This window comes from Pelodiscus sinensis, chromosome 7 (assembly GCF_049634645.1).
Source record: "Pelodiscus sinensis isolate JC-2024 chromosome 7, ASM4963464v1, whole genome shotgun sequence".
In the NCBI taxonomy this organism is placed as follows: domain Eukaryota; kingdom Metazoa; phylum Chordata; order Testudines; family Trionychidae; genus Pelodiscus; species Pelodiscus sinensis.
Genome location: NC_134717.1, coordinates 41,149,299 through 41,172,604, shown reverse-complemented (window position 1 = coordinate 41,172,604; position 23,306 = coordinate 41,149,299). Strand labels below are relative to the sequence as shown.

General features: G+C 45.9%; 2 protein-coding genes across 9 annotated transcripts in view; one reads left to right on the top strand and one right to left on the bottom strand.

Annotated features, from left to right (window-relative positions):
- The window catches only part of DCAF17 (DDB1 and CUL4 associated factor 17), a 49,808-nt gene extending 29,899 nt beyond the window's left edge, over positions 1-19,909 (bottom strand). Inside the window, exons 1-5 of one of the 2 annotated variants that reach the window (XM_075933616.1) lie at positions 19,754-19,909; positions 19,233-19,465; positions 15,740-15,843; positions 13,336-13,426; positions 41-177 (exon numbers count right to left, since the gene is read on the bottom strand). In XM_075933616.1, the coding sequence (XP_075789731.1) occupies positions 41-177; positions 13,336-13,426; positions 15,740-15,843; positions 19,233-19,439 (539 nt within the window). In that variant the 5' untranslated portion in view covers positions 19,440-19,465; positions 19,754-19,909. The other variant, XM_006138979.4, reaches the window with a different exon arrangement.
- The window catches only part of METTL8 (methyltransferase 8, tRNA N3-cytidine), a 205,428-nt gene that overhangs the window by 140,001 nt on the left and 42,121 nt on the right, over positions 1-23,306 (top strand). For 3 of the 7 annotated variants that reach the window (XM_006138982.4, XM_014581511.3, XM_075933622.1), the window contains exon 1: positions 19,976-20,336. The exons of 2 other annotated variants lie outside the window; for them this stretch is intronic. The gene's annotated coding sequence lies outside the window, so the exon portion shown is untranslated. Of the gene's footprint in view, positions 1-19,975; positions 20,337-23,306 lie in introns of those variants that run through there. 2 more of the 7 variants (XM_075933618.1, XM_075933620.1) reach the window with 1 other exon arrangement.

Below are 23,306 nucleotides of genomic sequence, written 5' to 3'. Positions count from 1 at the left end.
TAAAACATAACTTGTATAAAGCCCAGCCACTGTTTAATACCTGAATTTGCAGTAGGGTGGGAGGTATATTTTTTCCAGTATTGCTCCAGTATTAGCAGAAAGACGAAGGAGCCAGTTATGAGCAGTCAAAACTGCAAGCGAAGATTTATAGTCTGATGGGTTGGGAAGCATTTCTCCCTATACAAAAAGAAATTATGAGTAAAAAGTTTGCACGTGTACATGAGGAAAGCCATATTGCCTACTTTCTGTAGTTTTCAAAGCAAACTACCTGTCCTAGATTGAGATTAGGAGCCAGATTTTTAACCATCATCCTCCCTTTTAACACTCAGTTTGTAGGCAGAAATAACTGTAGGCACAATTGTTTGCAGGTGCAAGTGATTCCACTTAGGCTGAATCTACATGGAGAAATTGACAGGCAAAGTTATGCAGAATAAGCTAAGAACATAAGAATGGCCGTATTGGGTCAGACCAAAGGTCCATCTAGCCCAGTAGCCTGTCTGTGGACAATGCCAAGTGCCCCACACAGGGTGGACCGAAGACAACGATCAAGTGATTTGTCTGAAGCTACAACAGAATAGTTGACAATGATCAAGCTACAACAGAATAGTTCCCTATGTGGATATACTTTGCGAGTGAAGTAATTATTCCAGAATAAATAGAGAATCCACCCAAGTAGATATTACTGAATAAATACATTATATCAGAATATCTAGTTATTCCAGAACTGCTATGCTGGTCAATTTCCCCCATGCAGACAAGGTCTTAGAGGTATAACTGCTTGATATTAAGCAGCTGGGTGTCATGCTAATTGTGCTTACAAAACTGCAGATGCAAAAAAGATGGGAGTAGATGCCAAACTCAAAATCAGTATGTTTTAGTGATGGACAGCATTTTCATACCTCACTAAAACACAGATACAATTAAAATGTCCTACAAAAAATGAAACATACAGACACAAGACTGCAACAGTTTTAAAATAGGTAATAGGACTTTTAGGACCCACTAGAGGGAAGGTGGATGCATAGTTTTATAGCTACCTTTGCCACCTCCAAAAATCTACAAACACCAGCAACTGATTCACTTTCCCACCTTCCCCATCTATAACTTTCTTTTAATTTAATACCATTATGCAAGCTGCTCCATCTCCAGACTTACTACAAAACCCTAAAAAGCAGAAGGTATCAGACAGCCCTGTTGCAGCTGGATGGTTATTAAGGAAGAGGCTGTTCCCCTGAGACTAGATGAAATTACAGAATGGCTAAAACAAACCTCAAGTGAACAATCTTGAGAAAAATATCTGAAGATGTTATTGAAATCAAAACTGTTACTAGTACACATCAAGCCAATTTGCAAGATTCAACATCAAAATTACAGAAAGCTGAAAACGAAATCTCCTCTCTAGAAGACATAATGAGTACTATGAACATAACCTCAGAGCAACAGGACCATCACATCAGCTATACCATCAAAGGCTCATTCATTTTGACAAGTCGATTTCCCCCTCCTCTATAAGATAGAGGTAGCAAAGGGGGGGGGGGAAAGGAGTACTTCAAAGTGGCAGGCTGGAGTACGGCATTTCAAAAGGGCAGTGGAGCCTGGGGTCAGCTCTGAGAGGCACTTCCCCAGAACATTGGTGGCCAGGCTGGCAGCTATCCTGCCATAGACGGCCGCATTCCTCCATCTAGTGCAGATATCATGGATGTTGGGGGCATCCCCCGCCAAACCTGAACAAGGTCCATGATCTCCACCCTGGACCAGAAATGCACCCGCCTTCTCTGGGCCCTGGCAGGCTTCTGGGAGCTGGCAGACTGCTCCTGGGGAGTGGTGGAGGGCTGGCTGCCAGTGGCTTGCTGGCTCATGTTTTGGGGCTGCTGGGTCTGGGGCAGTGACTGCTGGCTCTGGGCTGGCAGGCTTGGAGCTGGAACAGGCACTGAGGCCAGAGTTAACCCCTTTAAGGGCTCTGGGGATGGGGGGAGGGAGAGGAGTGTTCTTGGTTGAGGCTGGAGTGTCCACCAGGGGACCCTGGGAAGGTTGGAGGCCCCCTATTTTGAAATAAGTGTCTACACAGCACTTATTTCGATTTAGCTATTCCGAATTTGGCATTATTCCTCATGGAATGAGGTTTATCAAATTCAAAATAAGCGCTCCGCTATTTCGAATTAATTTCAAAATAGCGGTTTGGCTGTGTAGACGCTAGTAAGGTTATTTCGAAATAACGGCTGTTATTTTGAAATAACTTTGCTGTATAGACATACCCTTAGAGATTAGCCACATCCATTCTGATTTAATTAGCACTGTCGTCATACTCCCGTTTCTGAATCCTTCTCTCTCCCCTTCTGTCTGTCTGTCTTTTTCTCTTCAGCATCTGAGGAAGTGAATTGTATCTCATGAAAGCTCATGCCCTAATGCCCTAATAAATGTGTTTGTCTTTAAAGTGCCACCAGACTCCTTGTTGGCTTTTTTAGGAAAAGACTACTAACACACTGCAGAAGAAGGTTAATGATCTTGAGGGAGGATCAAGGAGAAGAATATCTGAGAATTGAGGGTCTCCAGGAGGAGCTGGAAAAAGGGAAGTTTATGGAATTTTTAATGTACTATGTTGCCAGCTTTTTTGTCTCCTCCCTCTCTCCCCCATTAAAATTGAGATAACGCATTGCTCATTTATGAAAAAACCCACTCCAAATACAAGTCCTAGGTGATAATTTTAAGATTTTCAAAATACAGTTTTAAGGAAATCATTCTGAAAAAAAAAAAGTTGCAACCTTAAAAACCTAACATGGAAGGGACCTGGGCTGGTGTCTTTCCCAGATTAAATCAAGGAAGTGAACTAAATTCAACAGATCAAGAGCCATAGCCACAGGACTGAGTTTGGACTATTTAATTTCCTTCCCTGCTACTTTCAAAGTTAAAAAGGTAAGCAAGATGGTTTTATGACAAAATAAGTTGAAAAGTGAATCATCTCACTGCACAAGTGGTGGAATTTAGTTATCAGACTAACAAAACAATTGTAGAGGACAAGTCCACCATTTTGTCCCTTTAGTTTTCATTGCTTTGAACTTCCCTGGTTCATCAGCAGAGGGAGCTGGCTGGGAAGAAGGATTTCATCTCCGATTTTAATTTTGACCCTCCATGTAAAGTCAAGCAGCAGCTATGTGCTCCAGCTGCTGCTGTGATTATGCTGGACTGTTACAATATGCAGGGCTCGACAAATCCGCTTATCTACTTGCCTGTGGCGAGTAGATTTCAGCTGGTTGCCCCGTTCACCGGCGGTTCGCACATGCGCAGTGCGGGGCTGGCAAGCAGTTTTCACCACGATCGTCGAGCCCTGACAATATGGACACACTTGCATCCACTCTATCCCACCCCTCATTAATACAGTGTACTGGGAGCACATTCAAGACCCTCGCTGTAACCAAACTGCTTACCTCGGCCTGTGGATGAGTAAAGATCAACAGAGACGTGTGATTTTGTTTTCTGCCTGAGGCACTCTTGTTCCTGATATCTTTTCCGACCTCTCCCCGCCTTTTTTATTTTTAAAATCTTCCTCCCCTTTCCTCATCCTTGATAATTTTGTTTCATGCCCATCTAATTTCCTAGATTTTGGATTTGTAGTAAATCTTGAAATGCTCAATACATTGGCCCTAAATGTACACTTAAAAGAGATAGCAGATCTAAGTAGTGTAGTTGAATGATGAACTGTTTTAGTTCCTCAAACACAAAGAAATCTGATCTCCTAATAGCCTATTCGAGCATTATTACTATTATTGCTGTTTGGTTTCACCAAATGACTGATAATGTATTATTATGACAATGCTGTATGCAGTGTAGTTATAGCTGTCTGATTTTTTAGTAATATTAGTTCTGTTTTTTCTTTAGTTTTTATTTTTGTTAGAATTGAAATAAATGTTATGCTGATTTTCATTGGTTATGTGACTATGGAGTTCATTAGGGATGTCAGTGTGTTGACAACTACACGATTAACCGATAAGCCTGGACTTATCAGTTAATCTTGTCAACTACATGCACTCTCTCTCCACTTTCTGCTTCTGTATCAGAGACAGCAAGGGGGTGAGAGCAGTGGGACCCGGTGCCTGTGAGGAGCTGGCTTAAAGGCTGGCTCCCCACAAGCACCTAATCCACCTGCTCCTAATAGACAGGCAGCAGTGTGGAGGGTGAGGAGGGCAGGTGGGACCCTATACACACAGGGAGCTGGTTTTCAAGCAGGCTCCCCATGCACGCTGGCTCTGCAGACCTGTCTTCCTCCTATTTGCTGCCTCCTACAGTGCCAGTGGGGGGTAGGCAGCAGCTGGTGCTGGGGGGAGCCATCTTAAGAGCCAGTTCCCCCCATCACCAGCTCTGTGGTGCCTCCTGCAGCGGTGGGGACTCTGTCTGCAGGGAGTACAAGCGCCCCATGGAGAGGGGCTGCTCTGTCAACCCACAGCCCCCATCCATGGAGGGTCTGAGCTCCCGACGGATAGGATCTGCTGCTACAGAGCAGCCTCTATCCACGGGGAGCTCAGACCCCAGTGAACATGGACTGCTGCCACCCTGCACTGCTGCCTCTGTATCAGAGGTAGCAGTGTAGAACGGCAGGTGGGATCTGGTCTGCTCAGGAAGCTGTTTTTTAAACTGGCTCCCCTCACAAGACCGGCTCCTCCCTACCACCTCACACTGCTTCCTCTAATAAGAGAGACAGCAAATACACTGGAAAAAGTAATGAGGGAAATGGTTAATTCTTAACAAGTAGAATTAATTAAAAAGGGCAAAGTTCAGCTTACACACTGGTTGATAATATTATGTAATTTCATCAGCACTTCAGAAATTCTACCCCGGGGAGTTCTGTGCCAGAAAATTAAAAATTCTGTGCACAGTATTTTCAAATTCTGCAAACTTCCAAATATTTTGTCAAAATAATACAATATAATCATTCTGGATTCAATTATTTCAATAATTTATTTAACTACAATACAATGGATGGAGAATGGGAGTTGGGAGCATTAGACAAAATCCCCAAACCACACTGCCTAACAGTAATGTAGCTAGGTTTGATCCCTTATTTCTAGTTATTAGTCAACAAGTATGTGCAACCATATGCTCAGTGCTACATCATAGGTAACTGAGGAGCATGAGAAAGCTAGGAAATCAAATTCAAAATTTATATGGGCTACTGATCATCTCCAGAAAGGTCAGTAGCAAACAGCTCAGGGAGTACCTTTTCATAGGAAATACAGGCAGTCCCCGGGTTACGTACAAGATAGGGACTGTAGGTTTGTTCTTAAGTTGAATTTGTATGTAAGTTGGAACTGGTACATATTGTAGGGGAAACTCTAGCCAAACATTTTTTTTAGTTTTGGATAGCATAGGGAAAGGTTAACTCCCCTCTAATGTTTGTTTTGCTGTCTGTTCCCCTGTTCAGAAGATTTCACATCTATTTCTGTCCCTGTGACAAACTCAGGACTAAAGGAGTAACTCATCAAATACCAAACAGCTCTGCACCATGCTTTGAGCTAATAGCTTTATTTCCACACACCACCCAGGGTTCTAGGAGGAGGGTCCTTTTTTTGCTAACACAATGAGGCCAGCACTTTGTTTGTTTTGGTGGAGTCTTTGTTTGCCCAGGGAGCCCAGCATGTATAGGGGGAGGAGGGGCAGAGAGGCTGCTTTTGTCTGCTGTTCGGCAACCTGTTGCTCAGGGGAGGGGGCAGCCTGTTGCTGGCAGGAGGGGAGGGGGGAGGCGTGCAGGATGCGAGGCCGCGGGGTGGGGGGGGGCAGCGGGCGTGGGGAGGCACTTTTCCTCTGCCCGGCAGCTCTGCGGGATCCCTGTCCCTGTGGCCAGCTGCTGCAGGCAGAGGCCAGTTGGAGCCGGCCGAAGAGGAGGAGGAGGTGGATTCTAGGACCCAGGTGAGCGAGCCCCGGGGACGCTGCTGGGCTCCGGGAGCCCGGCAGGCATGTATAGAGGGGAGGAGGGGCAGAGAGGCTGCTTTTGTCTGCTGTTCGGCAGCCTGTTGCTCAGGGGAGGGGGCAGCCTGTTGCTGGCAGGGGGGTGGGGGGGGGCAGCGGGCGTGGGGGTGGCACTTTTCCTCTGCCCGGCAGCTCTACGGGACCCCAGTCGGAGCCGGCCCGAGGAGGAGGAGGATCCTAGGACCCAGGTGAGCGAGCCCCGGGAATGCTGCTGCGCATGTGCGGGAGTTGCCTCACCCCGTTCGTATCTAGGGATCCGACGTAAGTCGGATCCACGTAAGTCGGGGACTGCCTGTAATTTCAGTCAAAAAAATAAGACCAGCTCTAAAGTACCATAAGCATTTATAAGACCATATTGTTCTTTGCACAACTCTGGCACTGTAAAGAAGCTTTAAAACTTTTATATCTATTGTATAGTCATAGGGGAATTCACAAAGACAATTGGAACAATTCACTAACCAGGCAGTCTGCTGCAATCTGCTCTGCCTAAGGGGATAGAGCCTGCGACAGGATGGCACATCCCCAGTGATTTACATCTCTGCTAGCTGCTCTGGGTACCCAAAACAACTTTCCAGTTAGGGACATGTGATCATTCTTGCAACTTCCATTTGCTTCCCCATGAGAAGTAATTTTTTCTGTGGGAAAGCAAAAAAATCTACATGGGACAGTAATTCTGTGCATGTACAGACATGCAACATTTCCCCAGGAGTAAAATTCCCATGCAACTGTTTCACTCAATGCAGAGAAGTCTTCAATGGAGTGAACTGGCAATATATGTTTCAGATCCTGGATAAATGTAGGTTGGGAAAATATTCATTTAATGGATAAAAATTTTAGGATCCTAGAGTTGTGACTGGAATATAACAAATACCACAATTATCTCCCCTGCCCCTTTCATCTGTTTCAGGGAACAAGACAGGAAAGTCCTCTCTCCTATTCAATTTAACATTAGAACTGCTTGCAATACAAATTAGTGAACATGAAAATATTCAAGGGAACAGAAACTCAAGAGACAAATGTTTCTATGTGCAGATAAAATCCTCCTATTGATTAAAAATTCAGATCAATCTATTCTAAATATTCTAAAAACAACAGAAAACTGGTGAATTCTCTGGCTACAAGATATATTGAAATAAATTTGAAACAATAAAAATCTCATTGGTTTTAGATGGAAGTGGTTCTCCTTGTATAAGGCTATTTAGATGGCAAGACAAAACTCAGATATTTTGGCATCCTTTTCCCTAAGGAAATTAAAAGCACAGTCAAAGTTACCCTCACCCCATTAATCATGCAGTTAGCAAACTGTATACTTAGATGACAGACACTAACTCTCTCCCTTTGGGCAAAAATAAACAATTAACATGAATTCCATTCTGAGCATTCTTTTTACTCTGAATTCCTTCTCCATCCATATTTTTCCCTTTTATTTTTACCAAATATGAAAATATGTTTTGGACTCTTTTGTCAGGCACTAGTAACAAACCCAGAATCCCCATACAAAGACCACACTGCCTGTCAAAACAAGTTTTAGCTATCCCAAATGTAAATTTTACCATCAAGCAATAATTCTTAAGTCACTGGCATAGTGGCCCATTCCTTCATGCTGTAGAAACTCAGACTGTTTCCAGCTGGAAGCAGAATTGGTTGCTTCTTTCCCCCCTTTCCAATGTGCTGCACTTGGATTTCTACTGATTCCCCTAAAGAGCAATTACCAGCTATTGTGGCAGCCAGAAACACTTGGCATACTATGTCTACTAAATTTAAAAATTGCCCTCTTCTACATACCAAGAACTCTCTATTGGGGTAACTTGAAACTTTATATAGCTGACAATTTCATCATTTGGCCAGATTGAATTAGGAAAGATTTTCTGACCATCAGAAAGTAACTTAAATTCTTACAAGAACAGTCCAGGGTGGGGAATGGGGGTGCATGAGTCAAGGTAGAGAGGGCTCAAGGCTGGGAGTGTGGCCACTGCACTGCCCGGACACCTGATCCCCAGGGCGGCAGGGACCACACTGCCGAGCTGCCCAAACACTGGGGCTGGCGGGAGTGTTGGGGACCGTGCTGCTCAGACATCTAAGTACTAGGGCTGGCCAGAGATCACATTGCCTATGCTGCCCGAGCACGGGGTTGGAGCCTGTTTGATCTGTGGCTGTGCAGCCCAGGGTACTGGCAACATCCAAAGCCCAGCCCCAACTGGCCAGTCTCTTACTGGTGCAATAGCTTAGGGTATGTCTACACTACCACCCTAGTTCGAACTAGGGTGGTAATGTAAGCAACCGGAGTTGCAAATGAAGCCCTATTCCGAACTACCTAGTCGGCACGGAGTCCTCACTAGCGAACATTTAAAAATGGCGGCGCCCGGCAAGATGCAAATGAAGCCCAGGAAATTCAAATCCCGGGCTTCATTTGTAACTCCGGTTGCCTACATTACCACCCTAGTTCGAACTAGGGTGGTAGTGTAGACATACCCTTACTTCCTTCCATCTTTGACTATTACTCAATTTATTGAAAATTATACCATCCAACTTTTTACAATATTCAAAGAAAGGTTTAATCTATAGACTAAGGAGCTGTAATATGTCCAACTTAAATGGGTCATCTCCTACCTGTTGTTCCCGATGCCTGTACTGCTCCGACCTAACTGAACTACATTCATTTCTCAAATGTTACCCAGATTGCCAAGACCTACAGCAACACTATCTGCACTCTTGGCTAGCAAATTTGAACTAAACATGGATTCTCTAACAAATAAATTGGAGGAGGTACTAGGTCAATTTCTCTCTGCTAACCAATGGAAACACATTTTAGCCAGTGCTCCACACTGTTACTTGGATCGTTGTTTCAAAAAAACTCATCTGAAGGATGCACTGTTCAAATAAGTGAGACAAATAGTGGTGCTGTGATTCAGTAGGCACTAACTTAACCTGTATGTTCCTAGAATCCTCCTATACCCATGTATAATATAATGAAATTGTGTTACAGACTAAACATGCAATCTTAAACCTACTTGATGTTATCTGGAGGCAGAATAAATCTGAGCATTTTTAGCTCAGTAGGGCATAGGGATGTAAAAGAGTAGTTGATTAGTTGACTACTTGATAAGCCTAGGCTTATCAGATAATCAAGTCGACTACTCACATTTCTCCCCACCCTTGCTGCCTCTATATCAGAGGCAGCAAAGGGGCAGGAAGCAGGAGCTGGTGCTGGGAGAGCCAGCTTAAAAGCTGGTTAACCCCCAGCACCATCTCTGCAGTGCAGCTTGCCTCCCCTGCCCTTGTGCTGGTCCCTCTCTTACAGGCAGCAGCAAGGGTGGGCCAGGGAAGGCTGTTCCGGCAGCAGCACCTGCCCATGGGGGATCCCAGTGGGGAGTTGGGACCTTTCACAAACAGGAGCTGCTGCTGCGAAGCAAGCCCTGTCCGCAGTCAGCTTCCACGGAAAGGGGCTGCTGTATTTAGGAGCTGGGTTGGCAGGGCAAGCAGCCCAAGTCAGTCCCTGCTTGCACCAAGTCCGGGACCAAACCCCACTGCGGCTACCTTCCAGCCATTAGGAATTAAGCATGGCTGCCACTGACAAATTGAGTAGTCGATAAAAATTCTATCAACTATTCAATTAGTAAGATAAACTCATTTTAACATCCTTTGTAGGGCACTAATAATTATTTAAAAACTAGTACAGGCAGTCCCCGGGTTACGTACAAGATAGGGACTGTAGGTTTGTTCTTAAGTTGAATCTGTATGTAAGTCGGAACTGGCGTCCAGATTCAGCCGCTGCTGAAACTGATCAGTTTCAACAGTGGCTGAATCTGGACGCCAGTTCTGACTTACATACAGATTCAACTTAAGAACCCCAGGCATCCCCAAGTCAGCTGCTGCTGAAACTGATCAGCGGCTGATTCCAGGAAGCCCGGGGCAGGGGCTTCCTGTAGTCAGCCACTGGTCATTTTCAGCAGCTGCTGACTAGGGGACACCTGGGGCAGAGCAGCTGGGGTGCTGCTGGGTTGGTCCAGTGGCACCCAGAGTGGCGCTACGGGACCAACCGGCAGCGCCCCAGCTGCTGTACCACAGGCGTCCGGAGCAAAGCCGCGGAGCACGGGGGCAGTGGGACAGCCCAGACGCGCTGTGGCTATCCTGCTGCCCTCGGGCTCCACGGCTTTGCTCTGCTCTGCTCCCCGTCCCCCAGGTCTGCAGACCAGGGGGAGGGGGAGCAGAGTAGAGCCGAGCGGCGGAACGCGCGGCCAGCTGACAGCCCAGACGCGTCTGGGCTGTCAGCTGGCCGCGTGCTCCGCTCTGCTTCCCCCCCCCCCCCATGGTTTGCAGATCAGGGGGAGGGGGAGCAGAGCGGAGCACAGCAGAGCGGCGGAACGCGCGGCCAGCTGACAGCCCAGACGCGTCTGGGCTGTCAGCTGGCCGCGTGCTCCGCTCTGCTCCCCCTCCCCCTGGTCTGCAGACCAGGGGGAGCAGAGCGGAGCAGAGCAGAGCGGCAGAACGCGCGGCCAGCTGACAGCCCAGACGCGTCTGGGCTGTCAGCTGGCTGCGCGTTCCGCCGCTCTGCTCTGCTCCGCTCCGCTCTGCTCCCCCTCCCGCTGGTCTGCAGACGGGGGGGGGGGGAGCAGAGCGGAGCGCGCGGCCAGCTGACAGCCCAGACGCGTCTGGGCTGTCAGCTGGCCGCGTGTTCCGCCGCCGCTTTGCTTCCTCTCCCTGGTCTGCTCGAGACCAGGGAGAGGAAGTGCCCCGTTCGTAACTGCGGATCCAACGTAAGTCGGATCCGCGTAACTTGGGGACTGCCTGTACTACAATTGAAGATTTAAGCACAGACTCTGTAAGCTTGCGCCCCCGTGGGGCTCTTACTACATTTAAAAGGCTGACGTGCAGCTGGATTAGCGAGCGCCCCCTCTTAATGACTAATCGAGTAGTTGACAGAAATTCCATCAACTACTCCATTAGCTGATTAATTGAAATTTAACATCCCTACTTTGCACTTGTCTTTCAGAATTTCATCTTTTTGTTTTCAGACTAAATCTCTGCAGACTAAATCTGTCAAGGTTGTTTTGAATTCTAATGCTGCCTTCCAAAGTAGCTGCAACCATTCCAAGCTTGGTGTCATCAGCAAATTCTATAAGCATGTTCTCCACTCCATTGTTAAAGTCATCAAATGAAAATATCGAGGAGTACTGGACCCAAGACAGACCCCTCGGGTGTTCCCTCTGATATATCCCCAAGTTTGATAGAGAACCAGTAATAACTATTCTTTGAGTACAGTCTTTCAACCATTTTGCCTTACAGTAATTTTTTCTATAGCACATTTTCCTAGTTTGATTGAGAATGTCATGTGCAACTGTGTCAAAAGCCTAAGCAAAAAGCAAGATATATTATGTGTACAGATTTCTCTCCTCTTCCCCATCATCAATCCATTAGTTAAGTAATCCTGTCAAAGAAGGAAATTACAGGCAGTCCCCGAGTTATGCGGATCCGACTTATGTCGGATCCGCAGTTACGAACGGGGTTTGCTCCGCGTCTCCCTGGTCTGCTGGAGACCAGCAGACCAGGGAGACGGAGAGCAAAGCCTCTGAGGACGCCGGCAGTGGGACAGCCGCGGCACGTCTGGGCTGTCCCACTGCCCGCGTACTCCGCGGCTTTGCTCCGTGTCTCCCTGGTCTGCTGGAGACCAGCAGACCAGGGAGACGAGGAGCAAAGCTGCGGAGGACCCGGGCAGCGGGACCGTGGTGCGTCTCGGTCCGCCGCCCGCGTCTCCCTGGTCTGCTGGGGGGGGGGGCGGGAGGGCGCAGCTAGTGCGTCCCGCCCTCCCCCCCAGCAGACCAGGCTTTCCTCCGGACGCCTGTGGTAGAGCAGCTGGGGCGCTGCCGGTTGGTCCCGCAGTGCCGCTCTGGGCGCTACTGGACCAACCCAGCAGCACCCCAGCTGCTCTGACCCAGGCGTCCTGATTCAGCCGCTGCTGGTCAGTTTCAGCAGTGGCTGACTTGCGGACGCCTGGGGCAGAGCAGCTGAGATGCTGCTGGGTTGGTCCAGTAGCGCCGAGGAGTGGCGCTACTGGTGCAACCCAGCAGCACCCCAGCTGCTCTGCCCCAGGTATCCCCAAGTCAGCCGCTGCTGAAACTGACCAGCGCTGACTACAGGAAGCCCGAGGCAGAGTTGCTCTGCCCCGGGCTTCCTGGAATCAGCCGCTGATCAGTTTCAGCAGCAGCTGACTTGGGGACGCCTGGGGTTCTTAAGTTGAATCTGTATGTAAATCGGAACTGGCGTCCAGATTCAGCCTGTTGAAACTAATCAGCGGCTGATTCCAGGAAGCCCGGAGCAGAGCAACTCTGCCTCGGGATTCCTGTAGTCAGCCGCTGGTCAGTTTCAGCAGCGGCTGAATCTGGATGCCAGTTCTGACTTACATACAGATTCAACTTAAGAACAAACCTACAGTCCCTATCTTGTACGTAACCCCCCCCAGCAGACCAGGAAGACCCGGGTAGTGGACCGAGACGCACCGCGGTCCCGCCGCCCGGGTCCTCCGTGGCTTTGCTCCCAGTCTCCCTGGTCTGCTGGAGACCAGCAGACCAGGGAGACCGGGAGCAAAGCCTCTGAGGACGCCAGCAGCGGGACAGCCGCAGCGCGTCTGGGCTGCCCCGCTGCCGGCTTCCCCCGCGGCTTTGCAAAGCCGGCCCCGCGGAGGGGCCCTGGCAGCGGAGCAGCCCAGGCGTGCCTGGGCTGCCCCCCTGCCGGCTTCCCCCGAGGCTTTGCAAAGCCGCGGAGGGGATCAGGCAGCGGAGCAGCCCAGGCGCGCCTGGGCTGCCCCCTGCCGGCTTCCCCCGCAGTTTTGCAAAGCCGCGGAGGGGCTCGGGCAGTGGAGCAGCCCAGGCGCACCTGGGCTGCTCCGCTGCCAGAGCCCCTCCGCGGCTTTGCTCCGCGTCTTCCTGGTCTGCAGACCAGGGAGACGCAGAGCAGCTTTTCTTGCCCGGGAGTACACGGGCTGCGGGACCACGAGGTCCCGCAGTCCGTGTTCGTAACTGCGGATCCGACGTAAGTCGGGGACTGCCTGTAATTGCTCCAAGCAAATAACATAATGTATTAATGTATAATGTTTTGAAAAAGATATTTAGGTTAACTGAAAATGTTTGAGGGGAGCAGATAGGTCTCTAAATACTTGGCTTCTTCCATGAAATAACAGCAAAGCTCCAACCAACTTCAATGGAAGCCTTCTGCAGGCATCTGAAGACAGAAATTGGCTATAATTTAATAAGAAACATCATCCCCATTTTATGAAATGTTTGGTTTCAATTTTGTCTACATTATCAGTGAACTGTTCTTCCACAGCTAAAACAGTTACTATGTTTCAAAATGTACTCAGTAAAAAAGTAACCTTACCAATGGGCATTCCAATAATAATGCATCCTCTATTTTTTCTGATTTAGAACATGATGGCAATTGATAAAGTATTCTTGGCTCTTGTGCAATGCTAAGAAGAAAGGATTACAAACAGTCAGTCTACTACATATAAACTACATGGCTGTGTCTAGACTGGCCAGTTTTTCCGGAAAATCAGCCGCTTTTCCCGAAAAACTTGCCAGCTGTCTACACTGGCCGCCTGAATTTCCGCAAAAGCACTGATGATCTCATGTAAGATTGTCAGTGTTTTTGCGGAAATACTATGCTGCTCCCATTCAGGCAAAAGTCCTTTTGCGCAAAACTTTTGTGCAAAAGGGCCAGTGTAGACAGCTCAGCTTTGTTTTCCGCAAAAAAGCCCCGATCCCAAAAATGGCAATCGGGGCTTTTTTGCGGAACAGCGCGTCTAGATTTTGCGGAAAAGCATCTGTGCCAATCTAGACACTCTTTTCCGAAAATGCTTTTAACGGAAAACTTTTCCGTTAAAAGCATTTCCGGAAAATCATGCCAGTCTAGACGTAGCTCATCTGTTAACAGGTCAGTTAAATCATTACTTTCTCCTCATGCAGTCAGCATTCAGGACTATTCTTATTTTGGCCACTGTTTCTCTGTAGTAATCTCAGAATTTGAGTAAGATGCGCACCCTCCCAAGATAATATGCCATTAAAAAGATGTCTAAAATGTTTAGCTAGGTGAAAAGTCAAGATGTACCAGTAATGTTCTTATTTTAGTAACATAATTTTTAAAAGAATTAAACAGGAAATAAGAAAATTAACTCAGGAACAAAAGACCATCAAAAACTTCATCACTTGCAGCTACAAGTGCATGACACACTTCTTCCACCTTGCTTTCTCTAATGCAAATTTATAGCAGCATTTTCTCTCTCTCTCTCTCTCTCCCCCCCCAACCAAAATTCTTCACAGAATGCACAATTCCCCCTGCCTCATGAGAGAAGAAAAAGAATGAGGAACACATGACAGATGTTAGTCATGTTGCTTATTGCATGACTAGAAGGTACTCAGATTCTACAGTGATGTGGTGATATAAGAACCTATATAGATTTGAACTTGGGCTAAGGGGGAGCTATCAGTTTATAACATGTTATTGTGCTAAATTCTTCTGAGTTACACCTATGTAAATGCAGAGTCACTTAACTGACTTGTACTGTGTAGCTGCCAGCAGAATTTGATCCATTAAATGTTATCAGGAGGAATCTCTTCCACTGTATCAGACTGTTGTACCTTTCATGGCGTAGGTGCCAGAAATTGAGAATTCTTGTATGGTTTAAAAATAGTAACAAATGTTTCCTAAAATGAACTCTGTCTCTAGTTCTGTCTTCTTTGGACTTATTATATGACATCCTTCTCGAAGCGTTTTACCTGCTGGAAACTTTCCACAAATTGGGCTGTGAGCTTTGTTTTGAGACAGTAAATTTCCAGGCACATCGCAGAGGATAAAGACCCATGAGATATCTCCTCTTTATCTCTTTCCTGCCCTGATTCTCTGGACTGTGGATTCCAATCTTCAGGAAGTCACCTGAGCAACTTATAAGCTAACAGTTTATCCCATCATTGCTATGAACCTGATATAAGAACTCTGCAAGTATTTGTACATCTTTGATCTATTAACTATTATTAACTTTTTTATTCTTTTTTTATTATTATTAATCTTTTAGTTTATAATTACTAAAGGATTGGCATCAGCATGATTATTGGGTAATACCTGACACATACATTTATCTGGCTATGTTCTGATCTCATGGAATTAGAAGAATCCTATGTTTGATGCAACTGTTTTTTGGTTAAGACTCATCATAGAGTCTAGTGTCTGCAAGGTGAGACAAGGACTCTAATGTCTTAAGAGACTACACCTTTGACTTCTTATTAATCAATGTGGTAAGAGTGAAGTTTATTTCTGTTACTGGCTTGTTATAATCTAATGATAGAATAACCACCAATTTATGGTAAGACTGCCCTATTTCCCAGGAGTTTGTCCTGAATCTGTCATCCTCAGATGTGACCCACAGAGGTATGGTGACAACTACAAGAAATAAAACTTGTGTTCAGTCTGTTTAATTTGAATTCTGTGCTGTGCTGAACATCTTCAATTCCCTTTAAAGACCAATAATAGTTGAACATTGGCAGCATCTCTCAGGGTCAAGCCTTACTTTGCCAAAAGCAATGCAATATTTAATGCTACAGTTATTGTCTAACACTTAGAGATAATAAAATAAGGGTCCAATCCTGGGAACAATAGGCATATGGCTATTTACATTTACACAAGTGATCCCATTCAACTCAGTGGAATTACTCATGGGAGTTTCTAAGATCAGAGCCTGTGCAATAAAATTCAAAATAATTGCAATTTTTAGCAGTCAAATAATTACCTGCTCACGCAGCACCGATAATTGTCAAAATAAATTCTTCCCTGCTCATACACAATAGGAGATGTGGAATGAGTTGTCCAAACATTCTTGAATTTAGTATTTTCCTGAAATAATCAATGAATAGAAGGCTTTTATGACAAGCTGCGGCTTTGGAAAGTATTTCACTTGCCCCTACTACTTAATAGCTTATGTTAGCTGAACATAGTCCGTTGAACGCATAAAGGACTGTTTTAATAAATAATAAAGTTTCCTGAAGTTATATAGTTATTTTAAAAATTATTTTATTCTTTCTATAATTGCGCACTAGATGGACCCAGTTGTGAATACAGTAGTCACTGAAATAAGGCAATCGAGATTTTGATTTAAAAAATATTTGAAGAGAAAGTCTAGAAGAGGTGGGATGGGGGTAGGGTAGAGGAAAATGTAATAACATTTATGTATGGGCTTTTATAAGAGAACAAACAACAATAACAAAAGAAAAGAGATGCTTTACTAGATCCGGGCACTAAGGGAAATAAATGTTTATTATTAACTGATAGGTTAAAAATAAAATTGTCAATAAAATTTTCATGGAAGTCTTTCAGCTTAATGATAGGCTCTTATGTTGCAAATATGCATGAATATCCATACATATGTGAGTAGTCCCGCTGAATTAGTGGAGTTTTGGGATCCAGCCTACTCTTGGTTCTTAGAAGAAGGCATAGAAGAGAATATACACAGTAGTTTGCATAAGGAACTCAAGGGGTACATCTAGACTGGCAAGATTTTGCGCAAAAACTTGCCAGCTGTCTACACTGGCTGCTTGAATTTGCGCAAGAGCACTGACTTTGTAATGTACAAAATCAGTGCTTCTTGCACAAATACTTTCACGCTCCCGCTCAGGCATAAGCCCTCTTGCGCAAGAGGGCCAGTGTAGACAGGCTCCTTAATTTTTTGCACAAGAAAGCCTGATGGCTAAAATGGCCATCGGAGCTTTCTTGCGCAAAAGCACGTCTAAATTGGCACGGATGCTTTTGCGCAAAAGCATCCTTGCCAATCTAGACGCTCTTTTGCAGAAATACTTTTAACGGAAAAACTTTTCCGTTAAAAGTATTTCCGCAAAATCATGCCAGTCTAGACGTAGCCAAGATGTTAATGACTTCACTTGAATTACTCACATGCATAAAAAAAATTACTTGTACATTAATGATATCAGGATATGGGGTTGTAAATAATTTTATCTGTATTAATTAAGACCCCAGTCCTTTAATGAGAAGTATGTAGTCAAGTTATGGTCAGACAAAGTCCCATTAGCTTCAGGGAGCCTCATCTGGGTGCAGGAATTCCCTTTCACACATCTGGCTGCATGAATAAGGCAGAAGCCCTTAGATTGTTAAAACTGAAGTGATTTATATATACTAATTTACTTATCCTTATTTGAGCTATTTGTACATTTTTCTCAGCTTGGGCAATTATTTTTTAAATCCGTTTCACTTTGATTTATAGTCATCTTCAACTTCAGTTTCCTATTGCTGCAATGTTTGGTTTCCACTTCAGAGCCATGTTTATTTGTTTAAAGACAACTCCTGGTTTTTTAAATTGTGGAAGTCATTCTGTTGCACTTAGTTTAGCTCTATACCACAAATTTACACTGGTATAACTATGTCACCAAGGGTTGTGAAAAATCCCTAACTTATACCGAATGGGGCTGACAGCCACTGTGAGCCCAGGGGCAAGTTGTGTGTGTGTGGGGGGGGGGGGGTGACTCTGCCCCCAGAAGAGATGGAGCCTGGAACAGACACCTTTTAGTGCTATGGGCTCCCCCCCCCCCCCCCCCGAGCCCTCAGAGCTACATGGAGCCACCCTCTGGCAGCATTCAAAGGGGTCCAAGACTCCAGCTGCAAAAGCAGTAGTAGCAGCAGATGGGAGTTCAGGCTTCTTTGAATCTACATGTCCCAGGGTAATTTCCCTCTCCCCCATGCCTATCCATGGGCCTGTTTATACCAATCTAGCCACCAACTAGTCAGCACTATATTGACAGAACTTCTCTCACCAGCTAATATGTCTTATGTAGTTGGATTAACTATACCACTGGGAGAGGCTCTCTTGTTAGTGTACTAGAGGCTTTACTGAAGTGCGATAGTTACTCCTGAGAGAATTCTGCATTACTGCACACATGCAGAATTCATGTCTCTGCAGAAAATTGTCTTGGAGAGGCTCTGCAGTTCTGCCTTTTATTCACCAGGGGCCACTGTGGTGCCAAAACACCCAGCAGTTATCTGATCAGTAGCAAAAGCCAGCAGCTGGTTGTGTTTCTTACAGGGCCCTGTTCATGGAGCCCAGTTAAAGAGTTCTGGGATCTGGAGGGGATAAAGTGGCACAAGGGGGATGGGGTGGTCACAGACTGCTATTCAGAAGGACTAGTGGGGTGACAGCACTGAGAGAGGGGCCGAACAGTAAGGCATGAGTGGTGGAAGCATCTGAACTGTGGCCCTATGCCCCTGTCACTCCCCCTTATGGCTGGTTAAAAGTAGGGGCATGCCAGCACCCCTGCAGTGCCACATGGGACCAGCCAGGGGCAGCATGGAAGAGGGTCTTTTATTCCCAAATAATTCCCCTATTTGCCAAAAATTGCTGTTCCATATTTCTCCCAGCCACATCCAACAATTCTCCAGGTTCACTCCCATGCTCCTTTTTTCTCCCTCAGCTCCCGCATTACCTTTGCCTACCCCAAATCTTTGCACTGCTTCTGAGGGGAACAGGAAATGCAGTTCTGTATTGAAGTTTAAATAAATTGCTCAAAGTTCTGTAGTAATATGCCCAGTAAGAAATGTATTAGTTAAAAAAAATCCTGAACCTGCTGACTGGTATTTTGAAATAACTTACCAAAATAATTGATGTTAGAATGATTATATTGAGTTATTTTGACAAATAAAATATGACTTTTTTCAAATTTTTAAAAAATAGATGTGCAGAATTGTTATTTTAGTGCAGATTTTTTTTTTTTTTTTTTTTTTTTTAGCACAGAATTCCCTTAGGGCAGCCTGCACAAATAGGCAAAACCTATGAGTTTTGAAGTAAAATTTAAAGTTGGTGGTGCCCTTTAAATTGATATAATATTAAAGTTATGGTATTCATTATTTACAGTAGCCACCCAGATTCAAGTAATCTGAGTGAATGGTCTTAGAAAGAGTAACACGGTTATATTGCAGAGTAAAAGTGATTTACACATGGCATTGTCATTTTTTCTGCCATAAAATATTTGTCAGGTTTGACCGGTAAAGATGTTGCATCTCTTCCAGATTTTTTTCTGAGGTAAGTTTAATAGTATTGCTAACTCATTCTTAATCAAGAACTCAGCCAGTTTGCCCTCTCACACACTTCTCCTGTTTTGCATGTAATCCAGAGGTTACCCAAATTCCTGCACTAGACTGGAGTTTAGAATCTGATTTCTTTAGTCCATATATTCTGAACAAGGATTCATTCATTCCTGGAAAATGTTAGAAGCAGTTACCTGACACACTAGCTGTCTTAGGATTCCCATGTTTTTTCTGTGAGCGATACCCGCATCTTTTGTGTAAAATCCATGAGATCTTCTGGTTAGAAGGCGGCAGACACTGTGTATTTTAAAAGCATTGGAGGGGAGTCTCCTGGCTGAGGAGGAAGTGGTTGAATCTGGAAACATTTTTATTTTGGGGGAAAAGCTCGAATTCCTTCTCATTCCTGGCTCAGCCAGCAAGCGCGGGGCTGTGCGACACAAGGAGACAACAAGGCACATACACCGCTTCATCTTTCAATGCCACAAGCATGGACCCACTTGCTGACCCTTCCCTCCCCCAAACCCTGGACTCCTGTGAGCACAGGGTGAAATAAGCCGGGAAAGGGCTACCTGCACAGTCCCCGCTACGCTCCAGCCTGCATGCAAACGTACTCCTCCTGCCTGAGCAGCAGCCTCCCGGGCTCGGCGCTGCAGGCTGGAGTCGGGGCCCGTTCCCCCACGTCTCGGTGCTCTGCCTGTTGGCGGTGGCAACTCACCCGGGCTGCTGCTGTTTATGTGTCTGACTCGGTCACGTTTGCAGCAGGCCCGTTCCCCGGGGCTGACATCGAGACATGCAAAGAGCAGAAGCCAATGGCGGGGGCTGGAGAGAGTAACACAACTTCCCAGCTGTCCCTGCTGCAAGAGATTCCCCCCCCCCCGGCCTCGCTCAGCGCCGGGGAGTTTTTTTCAGACGCTTTCCAATGACGCGACAAAACTACAACGCCCCAAATCCATTGCTCTTCGCTCTCTGTGCCGCTCCTCCCACGCGGCGCCTGCCGGCCTTCCGGGGGCATGTTTCCAGCTCGCCGAGCGGCTTCCCTCAGCTACAGGCGCGGGGCGAACAGCGCGTTCCGTTACAGGCGTTGCTGTCTCAGCCGCTCGCGGGGCGGACGCTGCATGTAGAAAGGTTGCAGCGCCTGAGTGGGATGGAGCTGATGCGGTGAGCCCGGGGCAGCGTGCTACGCACTTGGTACCCTGTCCCCTTAAGCGTACACAGAGAGGCAGCCCCGGGGAAGATAGTAGCCAAATGGCCCGTGATTATTTTAAAGGATTTACTCTATAAACTAGAGCATTTGGAAGGTATGTGTTGGGGTGTTAATTCAAATGTTACTGGCTCTGTTCAGCAAATCAGGTATTCAGCACTAGCAAAATGTCTTTTTAAAGATCATGAAAATTTACACTGTGGGTGTAAACGAGAAGAGGTGAAGTACACACATTTCATCCCTGAACCTGCAAAGACTTATATACAGGAGAGTGGACTCAGTGAAATCAGCAAGGTGCAGAAGAGCTTCAGAGGGGTAGCCGAGGTAGTCTGTAACTAGAAAAATTTAAAAAACAACAAATAGTGTTGTAGCACTTAAAGACTAACAAAACATGTTGATGGTAGCATGTGCTTTCGTGGGCATAACTCACTTCTTCAGATGACTAGAGTATTAAAAGTACAGATCCAAGAATAAAGAAGGGGGGGGAGGGAGGGAAAAAGACAGTGAATAGATTATTCAAGTACTTACAAGAGTCTGATAAGAACAATTATCACCTCCTTGTTTGTTTTTTTGGTTAAGTCACTAGGATGTGGAAGAATTAACCTTGTAGGTGAAGTTAAGTTCCAACCTTTCCCTGTGCATTTGGCTCCTGGAATTGGCCTGAAACAAGATGGTGACTTTGAGCACTCATTAATGGATCTCCATCAGGTTAAAGTGTTAAGGTTAAGAACACTTTAACCTGCCCTGGCACATCCCCTAATGCAGGGGTTCCCAAACTTTTTGACACGGGGACCAGTAAATCCATTCACGAACTTTTGAAGGACCGGTAACATTCATTTGTATATTCATTTATCAAATGATGAATATTCAAATAAGTTGTTTCTGGTCCTCCCAAAGCCCCCAGTGCCAGCTTTAAAAAAGCTTTTGATATGGTCACCCACAACATTCTTGCCATCAAGTTAAAGAATATGGATTGGAAAAATGGAGTGGAAGACAGACAGAAAGCTGGTTAGACCAGGGTTTCCCCAACTTTTTACTTTAGTTGGAACCCTTTTTTTTCAGTACTGTTTTTTGCAGACTAAAAATATAAACACATAAAGAACAAACTGAGAAAATACCAGACATATAACGTCTGGTATTTTCTCATTCGGTGCATTTTATTATTACTAGATGTATCAGTTTGTAGTTTCAAACTGCCTGGCTGCTAAATGTGCTCAGACTGCATGAGTGTGTCTACCAGCCAGCCAGTTCGCAACTACTCGTGGGGGTGGGGTCACAATAGAATCCCCAGGTCGGACTCACTCATGCTTTGTGTGGGGGGGGGGCAGTGCCCCGAGAGCTATGTGACTGGGTCAGTCCCGCTGCACCTCTGTCCAGCCCCACTTCCCCCAACCCCCTCCCAGACAGCTAGTTCTCCCCTGCTTCTCCTCCCAATCTCCCTTGGCCAGACCAGCTGCCCGCATCCAGCCCTGCTTCTGGCTGCCGGTTCTCTTTCCCCCCCCCCCCCCCGCCATCTTCCCTGGCCATCTCCCTACCCCCGGCAGCCCTGCTTCCGCCAGCCCCTCAAATCTCTCCCGGCCAGTTCCGATGCCTCAGGCAAGCCCTGCTTCCGGCACCTGCTTCTCCCCTACACCTCCTCCCAATCAAGCCCTGCTTCCGCGGGCTGCCCCCTACCCCAAATCTCCAAAGCCTGTCCCAATTCCCCTGTCCAGTGCTGCTTCTGGTGGCCGGCTCTCCCTTCCTCCTCCTCCTCCCCTGGTCTCTCCCCTCCCCCCCACTCCTGACCTCCCCTAGCTACTCCTCTGCCGGGATCCGGAACATTGGGCTGCAGGTTATGCTCAGGCTGGCCAAGGGCTTGGCGGACCCGGTGTCACACAGGCACTCCGGGAGCCCAGAACACCCCAGCAACCATGCAGAGGCCCGGTATTTTTTTCCTGCGGCCTGGTATCGGGCCACTGCCCATAGTTTGGGAAGGCTACCCTAATGTGATCTATGCCATCAGATGCCCCACTGCAGTGTATATTGGCCAAACTTGACAGTCTCTGTGGGAAAGAATTAGTGGACACAAATCAGATATTCGAAAAGGCAACATACAGAAATCTATTGGAGAACACTTAATCTGTCTGGACACTGATTAATGGGTCTCCAAGTAACTTCATTTACAAATTTAATTCTTAATAGATTAGAATGAACAGAGATGTCATCTGGCTCACACACTACCTTCCACATCCTAATGACTTAACCAACCAATGGAGGTGCTAATTGTTCTGATTGGCCTTTTGTAACTTGAACAATCTATTCACTGACTTTTTTCTCCTTTTTTCCACTCCCCCTTTATTTATTCTTGTATCTGGACTTTTAATACTCCAGTCATCTGAAGAAGTGGGTTATGCCCACAAAAGCTTTAAGGTGCTACTAAACTATTCATTGTTATTTAAGTTTTTCTGTGTGCACAAGAGTTAAGCATATGGGCAAATCTTTGCAAAATTAGGGCATTATAAGGATTTCCTTGCTTGAGGTTCCTTATATCTGGCAAAAATAATGTCACATTTTTAAAAATCCCTCCTAAATGAAGGCATTTTATCTTGCATTTATTTAAAAAAAAAACCAAAACGGGGAATAAATTTATAGCATTTATTGATGATTAAGAAAAACAAGATAATTTAGGTCTGCTTATGCCAGGCTCTCTTGCTTTCCAATAATATTTGACAGTATCAGTGGGGCAATTATACTGTGCAGCTCACTGAAACGGTAATAATCACCATTCTTTGTGTAGTCATGTGAATTAGTGAGAAGCCAGTGATGATAGTGGTCATTTGTTTTTTAAGTATAAATTTGGGGATGGAAAAGTTGCTGGTCTTAAAACTATAGAGACTGATATTTATTTATTTATTTTGTAGAAGAGATACAGAAGATTAAAAGGGTCATTAGAATCTTTGTGAGGACTGAGTTTTTTTGTTGATTTACATTCCTGCTCTTCCCTTTTCTTGGCTAGTTGGGAGGGAGAGCAACTCAGCAGCCTCTGCACTTTCTCCTCAGTCCCTTGTCAGAGGGAGCAGGAATAGCA